This window comes from Pelmatolapia mariae, linkage group LG3_W, assembly GCF_036321145.2.
Source record: "Pelmatolapia mariae isolate MD_Pm_ZW linkage group LG3_W, Pm_UMD_F_2, whole genome shotgun sequence".
Classification (NCBI taxonomy): Eukaryota; Metazoa; Chordata; class Actinopteri; order Cichliformes; family Cichlidae; genus Pelmatolapia; species Pelmatolapia mariae.
Genome location: NC_086229.1, coordinates 65,258,926 through 65,272,227, shown reverse-complemented (window position 1 = coordinate 65,272,227; position 13,302 = coordinate 65,258,926). Strand labels below are relative to the sequence as shown.

At 38.2% G+C, this 13,302-nt stretch overlaps 1 protein-coding gene across 1 annotated transcript in view; it reads right to left on the bottom strand.

Moving 5' to 3' along the window:
• The window catches only part of LOC134624733 (cell surface A33 antigen-like), a 48,822-nt gene extending 43,026 nt beyond the window's left edge, over positions 1-5,796 (bottom strand). The window contains exons 1-2 of the mRNA XM_063469752.1: positions 5,543-5,796; positions 4,251-4,610 (exon numbers count right to left, since the gene is read on the bottom strand). Of these exons, the coding sequence (XP_063325822.1) occupies positions 4,251-4,610; positions 5,543-5,612 (430 nt within the window). The 5' untranslated portion in view covers positions 5,613-5,796. The remainder of the gene's footprint in view (positions 1-4,250; positions 4,611-5,542) is intronic.
• Positions 5,797-13,302: the final 7,506 nt, after the last annotated feature.

Sequence of the window (13,302 nt, the reverse complement as noted above, 5' to 3'; positions counted from 1 at the left end):
ACTCGTAGTATGCTTAACTGTGAGCAAGTACAATGTTTTTCTAGTAAAATAGAACACAACACAGGTGTGAGACAACTATCATCTCATAACGCAAAAGAGATTTCACAAAAAAAACAACAACATTAAACAGTGCGGTTAAACAATTCTATCTTCAGCACAGAGGTTGTGAATGACACAAATGAGCAGCGATTGCTTCACCGTATTCAATGATTATCATTATAGACAGGGAACATCATTTAACATTCTCACTACAATTCAAGTCTCTGAGTCTTTCTTTTTTTTTTTTTTCCAATGACAGAAAACCCTCAAATGAAACCACCCCAAGATTTCACTTTCAAAGGATATGCCTGGGGAGGTGAAAGTCCCAGAAATACAGCTGCACAGGCAGTTATAACTTAGTTCAGTACCCCATCAGATGGCAACACCTCTTGCTGCGGCAGCGTAGCTGGGGGGTGTCGGCATTGCTTTCTCTTTGGTCTCGAAGTTCCACAAATCCGGGTCACGGCACCAAAGATGTAACCCAACCAGTGCAGGGGCCTCCCCGCACCCCGGACTCTGCGTTGTGTAATTTTGTGTTGGATTGGGGTGCACAGTAGAGAGACCAGTCGGACACAGGCGTTCAATTTGTGGCTCGGACCGTGCCGTTTATTCAAATGCTGGGGCAAACACCACTCCAACTCTGCTGCTGGCCCTTTGCAAATCACAGTAAACACTGAACGTGATTATCAACACATAGTGAAAGCCAACAACAAATATGTAAAAAAAAACACATTACACAAAAATAATCATCTCTTTACAAAACTCCTCGGCCTCAGGAATGAGTATAACACAAAACTAACATAACAGGATTACCAGGGGACTGTTGCTGAAAAGCTAATGCTTCATCTTGCATTACTTTGCCCGAATGAGTGCTCTGCTAACTAGCGGAAATGTAACCCGAAATCGCGGCAGATATTACAGAATGGAACATGCACACAAACTCCTCGTACTCTCATCAGACAGTACATGAACATCTCAATAAACACAATATATGCTTAGCAAATCGCCATTTTACGCAGTGGAACACTTATTTTTAAACAAAACCATTGCAGTACACCACGGACAGTGCTTACCTTTGCAAATCACAGTAAACACTGAACCAAGATGGCGCCCGCGCGAACGAGAAATCTGAACTACGGTGTCCTGCAGAGGACAAATGGCCAAAATTGCTAAAATCTACCATACATATGCAGCTCAACAGCGACACCTTGTGACTTATTCCAGTCACTGCCTTACACTTTTAATATGAAATAAAGAAGGCACATTTCCAGAGTACATTGAACATATTTAATAATCACATTCAGGAGTAAAATGTACTTTCTATTTGCAGTCCGTCCTCTTATGATCAACACAACACCAGTAACGTTAATATTAACTCAACGTTTCGCCTCAACAGTTTCTGGTGTTTGTTGTCTTTCAGTGTCAAGTCATTACATTTTTAATATATTAAAAATGTAATAATTAAACTTGAGAGACCAGTTGCTGTGAGCTAACTAATTAAATATCATAACTAACTAACTACTATTGTTGCTTTTTTTCAATCACGATAATCTCATTAGTAACAATTGTGTCATAAGACTTTGCATATCAAACTCACCACTTTCTGTAAAAGTACAGTAAAAATTCAGAGCAGAGAAGGTGACAGTACACACTGAGGCAGAGCAGTGTGGACAGTGTGATAATCTCTTACTGTTATACTTTTATAAGGTCAAAGGTCAAACCTAAAAAAATGTATGTTGTGGTAAAATCACATCTAGTTTACATTAAAGTGTTGGATGAATGGTGACATCGCTTAAATTTATCCACGGTAGCTTCCAAGCAGATTTAGTGAACGATCCTCTATGTTATTTCTTTTGTAACAGGGGTGGGGAACTCCAGGCCTCAAGGGCCTGTTTCCTGCAGTTTTTAGATCTCACCCTGGGTCAACACACCTGAATCAAATGAGTAATTCCTTACCAGGCCTCTGGAGAACTTCAGGACATGTTGAGGAACTAATTTAGCCATTTAAATCAGCTGTGTTGGTTCGAGGACACATCTAAAACCTGCAGGGACACCGGCCCTCGTGGACTGAGATTGCCCACCCCTGGTCTAATCTCATCTCTCACTCTGCTTCATTTAATCAGACTCAGGATTGTTTCAGTGTTATTCTTGGTAACATCCCTTCTTCCTGCCAAATCAGTATTTATTTAATTTATGTGGTTTGATTCCAGCTCAGATAAAACGTGCAGTTCAACAGGTCAGAAAATATTTCACAGCAACATAAACAGTAAAGACTAAAACACTCAGTATTAATGTTTGCAAAGCTTTATTAACAGGAAACAAACAAACAAACAAAAAACATAAAACGTAAAATAAATAACAACATGTGCCCAATGCATGACATGTTTAAACTGCTGTGACAGGCTGAAGTGTCTCCTTCATGGAAGGCAAAGTAAAGTAGATCAGAGAGGAAACGCCTAATTCTGCAGCTACTTGGAAAATATTTCTCTCTTTGGTTTCATACCACCATCTACTGATGCCATATTTATGCCAATCTTACAGGAATAAACTTGGGTTTGTGCACTAACAAGACAACTCCCAAAAGCTATAAGCTGGTGTGGAGTGTGTCCTTATAAAACGGAGGAAACTGGACAAAAGAAGAGTCATGTCCTTAAGAAACAGGAAGAAATCTAACAAAGACCTGACACAGAATGTAAGAAATACATCTGGTCCTTCACTTGATTCATCTACTGTTTACTGAAGCTTCATCAGAAATGGTCTCAGGGGAAGGCTGAAGGCTTTTAAGAGACCAATTTAAAGGAAACAGGCAGAAAAGTCTGAGTATGAGCCTCTATCTGTAAGACATGATGGAGGCTCTGTCATGGTTCAGGCTGCACTTCAGCCTTTTCAAAAATGATGGAATTATGATCGATGAAAAGTACCAGATTTTGGTCCACCATGCAGTACCAGACAGAATCAGATTGGCAACTGTTTCTTTTTTCAGCATGACAATGATTCCAAACTCACTGACCATGTAGTAAAAGCATAACGGGAGAGAAAAACACACAGTGGAAAACTATGAGTCATGGATCGGCCTCCCCAGTAACCAGACCTCTACATTATTGATGTAGTGTGGGATCATCTTGACAGAGAACGGAACAAAAGGAAGAAACATCCAAAGAAGAGCTTTGGATATCCTGGAGAACTATTTCTGAAGACTGCTTAAAGAAATTAGCTGACTAAGCGAGTTCAGTGTGTACGGAAGAATAAAGGCAGTTATGCTAAATATTGACTATCAGCTTATTAGAACTGTACAAACTCTGGTTTTACCTTATCTATTGTACTACAATGCATATATGCTTGTTGTAATAAACAGTTGCGAGTACTACTGCTACTGCACTTAAAGACACGAGAGTGGGTTTAGGATGTTGTGCAGTACTGTTCTGCTACTACTGCTAAAAATAATAATTATCTACAATTTTACAAAACATGCTCGTAGGTAGAATTAAACATGTGATAACACATTAAAATGTAAAAATGCCCACAACATGTAACAAATAAACACATTCTAATAGGCAGCATCTTGTCTTATTAACTTACTGAATACAAATGAGTTTATCCTTGCTAGGTGTCATCACTTGGAGTCTAATCTCAGAGATCTTTAAAAATATAGGAGTTTTTAAAATCGTTGATAGTCTCAGGCTGACAGTTCAGCTATGTCTTCTTCTTGAGTTGTTTATTTCTTTGGATTTTGGACTTTCTTCCTAATATTTTGGCTTCACTGTCATTTAAAAAGCTCTGAGACATTTCACACATGCTGCAGTTCATATGTACGAACCCTGACTCTGTTGTTTTTTACGGTTTTTGTAGATCACAAAACCAACAACAGCAACAACAAGAGCAGCAACACCAATAACAACAGCCACCACAGCAGGAACAATTAGACCAACTTTCAGTCCAACAGGTCCATCCTCTGTGTCTCCTCCTGTGTGACCTGCAGGTGAGAAACAGGTGTGAGGTGTCAGCTGTCAGGTAGGTGATGAGTGAAGAACAGAACAGAATCCATTTCCTCTTCAAACTGCTGTCAGACATTATCTACTGCACTCTGATCACATCACTCAGACCAGCTGCTTTCTACAAAGTCTCATCAACAACATCTTTAGAAACAAACATCAACAACCAGGAAGCAGCTTCACCTCTGATCACACACACACTCAACTCTACTCACTCACCTGGAGGATCAACACGCAGGTAAATGCTGCTGATGGGGTCGGTCTTCAGATGAGCTCTCTTCCTGCGTTGTCTTTCTCTCATAAAGATGCGACACTCATATGTTCCATTATCAGCAGTCGTCACATTCTTCAGAATCAAAGACACGTCTCCATCCTTCATCTGTCTGTCCTGCAGATCCACCCGGTTCTTAAAAGATGGATGCTGGTTTTCTGGATCCAACTGCTCATTTCTGTACAAAAGCACATATTCTGTCTCCAGGTCAGCTCTGCTCCACTCTACAACTATAATGTTGTTGCTGTTTGGAGCTCGACATGTGAGAGTGACGTTCTGTCCAGATGCAGCTGTGATGATTTTCTGATCTGAAAGTGGAAACAACACAGAGCAGAGAGGTTAAAGGTCAAAGTACAACTGCTCACTTTTACAGCAGCCAAGCAGAGTGATGATGCAAACAAGACTGAAAGTACCAAGCTCTCACGTACACACAGGTTTGACAATCAGAATTTATTCAGGTACCATTCCTTATTTTGGTGCTGTGAAGTGAGTGTGGCTTGTTGCAGCAGCAAATGTGCAGTTTTATTTACTCTTGCTGTCTTATTAACAATTAACTTAATTTAATAAATTAATATGCATGATGCTTGTTTTTACTAAACTGCATTGTTTATACGCTACATCTGATGGCAGTAACTGGATCCGTGAGTGTGACTTGTTACCACTGGGAGGATAAACAGGAGACACTGAGTCTGCAGCACATGAGCTCAGTGAAAACAGGAGAAAATAAGAGTTTGTGGAAAATATTTTAAAAGACTTCAGATGGTTAAAGCAATGCTGTCTGTAACATTATCTACAGTAAATAATGAGCTTGTTATGAATACAATGATCTGTCTTGTTAAAACACTTATACAGTGAAACATGTGCTGATAATAAGTGACCATAATGTGTGAGAGAAAGCAGCCTCTCATTATAAGACACTGTGAGTCTCTGCATGCTGCCTTTATGGAGCTACAGCTGTTTGTATACACTGAACAAAAAGCTTTGTAGCTGTATACTGACTCCTGACACTACAACACATCACACTGACACACACATTACACTTCTTTGTCTCTGTGCTGGAAACTGCACTGCTGACCAAGCGGGTAAACCCACAGACACCACCAGACCTCGTGATCCCTTCACACAAGCAGACAAACTGATTCGATATGAAAGTAATTGTTTGGGAAGTAACATGTAAACCAGACTGATGTTTATTCCTCTTTATCTCAGAGGGAAACACCGTTTGGTTTATAAACCTCACCTGCAGAGACAAACACGAAGACACCGACAATCAGCAAAGTCGAGCAGAGCGACGCAGGTACAGGAAACATTTCCGTGTTTTTGTTTCTGCTGATCTGACTTAGATTGTTCTAAAAGTCTGATTCTGTTGATATTTTCAGTTAATGATAAAACTAAAGTTGTAAAACTGCCTACATGAGGTTAACTTTGATGTTTAAATAAAGCTGAAACATTTGATTTTCAGCTCCTCGTTCAAACGCCACACTTTCGATCTCTCTTCAGGAAGTCGCATTAAAGTGACGTCTGTTACGCTGCGCTGTAGGATGACCATGAATAAGTGCGTCATAACTAAAGCGGTGAAATCTAAAGCAGGTCTGAGTGTTTAACAGGTTCAGTTCTTGAACGATCTCTCCAGAACAACACAAACATAACCTCATCATCAATCATCAGCTACATACTAAAGACCATCATCAGCCACAGGACTTCAACATGACGTCACTGTATAAAAATGTATATTGTACTATGGAGGAGGCAGCATTTAGCTGTAGCCTCCATAAAACCACAGAGAACTTTGTCCACCACCTGCAGCTGATGCAGCACTTCCTGTAAATCACATGACTGTAATCAGAGTACAGAGGAGTAACTGAGTACACTTCCTCTTTTTTCTTCTTTATATTGTGTCAGATAAAGTCTGAAAGCTTTTGGTTCTTCAGATGATAAAACATTGAATTCATTTCAATGTGTTTGCTTTGTGTTTCATGATCTGCTTCAGATGCTTCATTAACAATCTGCTAATGTTAATCCAGTGAAGCTCACAGACTTCAGTCAACCCATCAGATTATTATTATTATCTAAAAGACTGAAATATGTCATTTTAAACACTTATTCTTGTTCTGAAGGATCTCTGAAACCCTCAAACGTCTGATCATCAGGATGGAAAAAATAAAGTTATCCACTCAAATATAAAAAAAAAAGTGCAATTGGTATAAACTTATACTTTCTGCTTCTAACCAGGTTCGATTAATGTTAGTGGATCCTTCTTTATTCCACACAAGCAATAAGTCAAAAAAGAAAAAGATGTGTTTTTAAAAATCAAAATTTAAAATGTAACAATTTATTAGTCTGCACATAAAGTGACCTCAGCCACAGATCAACTCACACATCCGTGTGACAAAACACATCCATCACCTGTGTGTCACATCTCCACCTCTAAGAACACACACTTGACAAACAGTTACCACACATACAAAGTAATAAAGAAGTGACTGTAACAGGTAGTAAACTTGTTTCAATTAAACAGGTAGATGTGCAGAGGCAACTTCCCACTTCACTCTGTTTATGAATTTAGATAAGCTCAGTCTAATGAATAAAAGTAAAAGGTCATGACTTTTTCTACAACAAATTTGAAAACAAATACAGTTAGAACAATTTGCAGTCAATACTTCAAATACTTTATATAAATAAACCTGATCTAAGGTATTATTTCAAACTATACCTCAAATTTAAGGATAAATCAGGCTGATCTTGTACTCAAGACACAAAAAAGAAAATCTCTGAGCTCCTCCCACCTGAACCCTTCAAAATCAGCCAATTTGTGTGTAATCACTTACTTACTAGCTGGGACCACGTCCTCATTTAAGGTTTGACATCATTTCTAGTAGATAATGACAGATGGACTGAACATGATCTGAGGCTGGAGTTTAGGGAAGGCCTCAGAGGAGACTGGCTGCAGTTCCCGAGTCAGGCAGAAGTAAAGTGAAGCTTTAATCATGGTTCAGATGGATTAACATTAACAATCTGTGAATCCACTGAAGCTCTCAGAATTTAGTCAACCTGTCAGAATATTGGAAACACTGAGGGACATCATTTTAAACACTTACTGTTGTTCTGAAGGATCCCTGAAACCCTCAAACACCCTTCTGATCATCAGGATGAAAAAATTTAAATTATCCATAGAGAGATTTTTTAAAAAAGGGAAAGTTAATAAAAACTAACCAAAAGAAATCAAAATTAAAATATAAAATGCAGCAAGTTGAAAGCTCAAAGTCTGTGGTTAAAGTGACCTCCTTAGCAAACAGCCACAGATCAAACTAACCCGTACATCCGTGTGTCATCCTGTTTAACACAACACACCCATCACCTGTTTGACACCAACATCTCCACCTCTAAGTAAACATGTGAGGAAATGTTGCCACATATACAAAGAAACAGGAAGAGAACTTATTTCAGTTAAACAGGTAGATGTGCAGAGACGACTTCCCAACACTGTTTATGAATTTAGATCAGCTCAGTCTTTCCTCCATAAAAATACGTTCCGATGGAGCAGCCTTTCAACGCCTCTCTCTGTCTCAAAGTTGACCCAGACAACAAAGTAAAGCTAGTTTTCGGCTACCAGCCCAACACGAACTATAAAGTCTTGTACAAAGACTTTATAAAGCTGCAAATTTGTTGAAAAGTAAAAGAAGGAAACCACAGAAGCACATTTTCCTGTTTCCAAATACTGAAAATATGATCCGTTTGCTCAGAAACATTTTAAAGGATCTATAAAATCAGCTTTGTGGTTGTGGAAACGTGACTCACATGAAGAGTGTCACACCTCGTTAATCAAACTCTCTCTTTGAAATTGTTTAAAAATCATTGATTTAATGATTTTATCAATCACTGGATCATCAGCAGATCCGTGTGTGTGTGTGTGTTTGTGTCAACATCCTGGTCAAACTGGTTGAGTAGTGTGTGTTTGTAGTTGTTACAGATTGACCCTGTGAATCAATGTCATGACCTGTGGTGTGTACAGTAAAGTACATTTATTAACACTAAAAACAAACCTGACTTTTGTCACCTTGTTGTTTGGTGTTCATGAAATGTGTGACTGTGAAGTGATTTCATGTCAAAGCTTCTTATTAGAGCGAACATAGCTGTGGTCAGCTCAGCCTGTCTTATCAATCCAAACAGTTTGAAACATCTTATTATAAAACTTTATTCAATTATTTGGTCCTAAACACTGTTTATGTATTATCATTAATTAATGTAGCTCTGAGATGCAGCAGACACTATTTAGCAGTTTTTGTTGAATAACAAATAAGATAACAGAAAAGTACATTTACTCAAGTATAGTTTATAAGTAAAACTGAAAAGTACATTTATGCTTTCATTAATTTATATTAATATCATCAGTTAGTTAATAATTTATCATGTGGAAAATAAATTATTAACTAACAGACAGAAAATTCATTAGAAACTACATTTGTCTTTAAGTCCATTATTTTTTAGAAAAAAACAAAGAAATAGATTTCATACCTCAAGCTTCTTTGAATGTATATTCTTGCTTCTCTCCCTTTGTATTCGTCCACTAAGATCGTATCAGAGACAGAGACGTGATGTGAAAGACACACATGATGAATCAGCAGCAGACAGAGATGTTCCTCTTGGTTTGACTAAGAGGAACCATTACATGTTCACTTCCCTTCTTTGGCTGGAAGTGAGCTATCATCTCATGTTTGTGGTCATCAAACAGTCAGTAAACAATAAAGCAGAATGTTTGTGGGATTCAGTGGATTTTCACACACTTGTAGTGAAGACTGTAGAAGGTAGTGAATATGAGGATGTTGCAGCACCCCCTCCTGGATGCTAGAGGTTGTGCATGACTGTTCGTAATCATACATGCAAACATCGATAACCATTTAACAGCAAATATCATTCACACAGATCTTTTATTCACGTTGGTGTTGAGATTGAAACTTCTCAAACACATGTTGTTTCTAAGATGCGATCATTGAAGGACGCAGGCATAGTGAAATGCTACTGCCACTATGAGGTGAAACTGGGGAATTTCAGTGGATTCTCAACTAAGTAGGGGACAAATCTTGACACTGAAACACAAAATACAATTTAAATAACAATTGAAAGCTGAGAGAAAAATTAAAAATTATTTCTGTAACACCACACAGCTGACTGATATTATGACAAATTATTCAATCTCATTTGTTTTAGTGATGTTGAGCAGCTTTTAAAAACATGCTACAGCTCATCTTAAATGACTTTTCAAACCTGCTGGCGAAAAGCACACACATCTCCAAAATGTTTGATACTCAGCTGATATACTTTGTGTACCATTAGTCAGCAGACTGGTTTTGTATGAGCTCCACAGAATTACACTTTTTGGCTAAAAACGGTGAAACTGTAATATGTTGAAAAAAATCATTGCATTTATTAATTTATTTTTTTAACTGTGTGGTGTGGAGAGAAAAACAGATGTTTGACTTTAAATATGGGCCACCTTAAATAATCCATTTTTACCTCTCCAAGAGCACCTTTTTCATATCACAATATTGATTATTAAAATGAGTTAACACTTTGAGTCTAGCTACAGTTAACATTGAATATAAATTCCAAAACTGAATATACTGCTTAGATTGTAAATTGCATTGATAGGCCACGTAAAACCAGAGTTGTTAAAAAATATAGATCATGTTTAGTGTGGAAGCTAATGGGGGAAACTGGCTGTTTCTAAGAACAGTGGAAAAAAACCCTCCAAGCTAAGATGTCCATTTGTGACACTCAAATGAACGTCTTCTAACTTCTATTTTCTGAAGACAACATGTGAGTAAAATGCCCCCTAAATTCTACCCCGTGTTGGTTTGATGTTTAACTAGAGTATTTTTAGAAGTTAAACTGGTGTCATTTATAAAGCAGCTGCTGGGTTGCAACACCCAGTTTTACCAGTAGGTGGCAGCAGATTTGACATGTGTTACATTGCTGCTTCAAGCTTGAAAGCAGTTTAACTCAAAAGGTGGGACTCTGTGCTGGTTCACAAGATATGAACCTGTCATATGTTCATGCGTTTGTAGTTTATCAGACACTGACACTCTTCAGCTCTCTGTTTTCATTTCAAACTACTGGATTTGACGCATTGAATGAAAGGATAATAAATAAAATATAACAATTTTACATGAATGTTGCTGGTCTGTTTCTAGGTGAGCTACACACACTTAGCACAAAAACATTTCTGTGCCATTTATATTCACTGAATTTTGCTTTTGTTGTGGTTTGATGCTTATTCTTTGTTTTCTGCAGTAAAATGACGCATGCTTCAGTTAGCCACCACCAAACCGGAAGAAGTCAGGTTTTCCATCTGCACCTCAGTGAAACCAACAGAACCACACGAGGAAAAGAAATGAAAACAAAACTTTATTAATCTGGCATAACCATGGCAGCAAAAGTCAGTAAGATATGTGTTTTTAATTAATTTATTTTTCAAATCAATTTTATTTATATAGCACTTTTAAAAACAACAACTGTACAAAAAAATAATCAGATAAAATTTAAATGGAAAGTAAAATCAAGGATAAGAAAATAATAAGAATAAAATAATGACAGACTCATAACGACTTAAAAGCCAAGGAGTAAAAATGGGTCTTTAGATGAGTTTTAAAAGTATCCAGTGTTGGAGAGGTCCTGATATGTAAAGGCAGTTTATTCCACAGTTTCAGAGCAGTCACAGCAGAAGCCCGATCTCCTCTGTGTTTTAACCTGGACCTGGGGACAGCTAGAAGCATTTGGTCCGCAAACCTCAAAGATCTCACTGGAGTGTACCAATTTAGAAGATCAAAAAGATAAATAGGGGCTAGTGCATGCAATGTTTTAAAAACCAGCGTCAAGATCTTAAAATCAATTCAAAAACTTACTGGCAGCCAGTGTAGCGAGGCGAGTATAGGGGATATGTGCGCTCGTTTGCGTGTGTCAGTCAGAAGCCTTGCCATAGCATTTTTTTTTTTAAAATAATATGAGTCTAAATAAGTGAGAAAAACAAATAAAATATGTTAAAAGATATTTTGAACATGTGGATGTCCTCTGGTCTGGGGTGCTGGGAGGACCAGTTAGAGACCAGCAGCTGGACGTCAGTGGTTGGACTGGTGGACTACTTCAGTAAAGAGTAGATGCCGTCTGGCTCTGGTTTAAAGTCTGAACACAAACACACACAGTTCAAACAACAGGAGACATCATTACAAGCTTTGTAGTTCAATCAAGGCTTTAATCTCCACCTCTCTGTGTCACACAGTTCAGACTTTACTGGGAACCAGCTCAGACACAACTTACAGAGCTTCTGTATCGCCCACACTGTAGCTGCATCTTAAAATATGCAAAATGTCAAACCTGGAACCCACAGAGCTGAAACATTTGCATCAACTATATTCAGCGACACTAAAAGTCAAATATTTTGCTGTTTTCTAGGTTCTCACAGAAAAATCATAAAACCAGGAACTGTATAATATTGATTCTGTTCATTATTGGGTGGAGATTTCATAAACTAGGATTTTTTTGCTGGATACATATTTACTTGCTGTCGTGTGATTTTGCTGCAAGATTTAGCCACATTTCATACTCAGAAAAAACAGCCTGTGATAGACTGGATATCTTTCAAAGGTGTACCTCACCTCTTCAACTGACAACTGAGAGAAGATCCCCACGTGACAAAACTAAACAAAGAAAAGCTAAGAAAATGGACATGTTCATGAGTCTAGCAAAACATTTACGGAAAACATTTTACTAATTAGTAAGAATGTTTTCCTCTGCTGGCAAATAAGCAGTACTCTCTCTCTCTCTCTCTCTGTCTATGTGACACGGTCACTGGGTGAGAGAGCAGTGAGGTTTCAGAGAGTAAAGGTGAGCAGTAGTGCACAGTGGTTGTGTAGCATTGAACTAAGGCGTGGGTGTGTAAATTTTGACCCAGTAAATTGTAAACAGAAAAAAAAAACTCTTTTAAAATTGAACTTTGTGGTACACCACAGGTACTGTGAGCTGCATATGATCAGACTGTATCTATGGTGACCAAAAAAAGCTTCTACTGAGACAAAAGCTGCAGATAGATTTAAAAGAACATGCAGACACAGCAGCATCAGCAGATTTATTGCAGCCAGTTAGTGTGTGTTAAATTGTCATAATGTGGAAATGCAGTAGTTAGTATTGCATAGTGCATGGGGCTTGCTACAGCTAATGCTCTGAAGGAAGCATATGGATTGAGAACCATTGCTATTGGTTTGTTTGGCTATAATTTATGCCACAACTGAATAAGAAGCTGTCTGCTTCCACTCTACAGGACAGGATAATAGATACACAATCTCCATATTTAACATAAAACACTTCTGCTTATTTCCAGAGAAGCTTTGCAAAACTCAAAGTTAAATATAAGGAACATCAATCGCCCTCTGTTTGGAGGTCCATGCACAATCTTGCTTCATGGGGTAAATATGATCATGAGAAAAGATGGTGGATCAGATTCACACCTATGGGCAATTGAGATAGACCAATTAACCTATCCCCACAACTGCATGTCTTTGGACAGTGGGAGGAAGCCGGAGTACCCCGGGAGAACCCACGCAAACACGGGGAGAACATGCAAACTCCACACAGAAAGACCCCGGCCTGATGGTGGAATTGAACTCTTGCTGTGCGGCAACAGTGCTAACCACCGTGCCATCGTGCTGCCCGGCTGGATTACCTCCTCAACATTTCTTGAAGTTCCCCAGAGGCCTGGTAATGATATCTAAAACCTGCAGGACACTGGCCCTAGAGGCCTGGAGTTGGCCACCCCTTTAGTACTAAATCAAGTTTTAATTGGGGTCTAATACTTATTCCCTCAGTGATATCAATTTATAACTTTAATTAATGTGTCTTTTTTATTTATTTATTTGGTTAATATTCTGTCTTTCTCCATTAAAATGAAAACATAAAAAAATTCCTTTGTAAATAAGCAAAATTACAAATTTAACAGAGAATCAAATA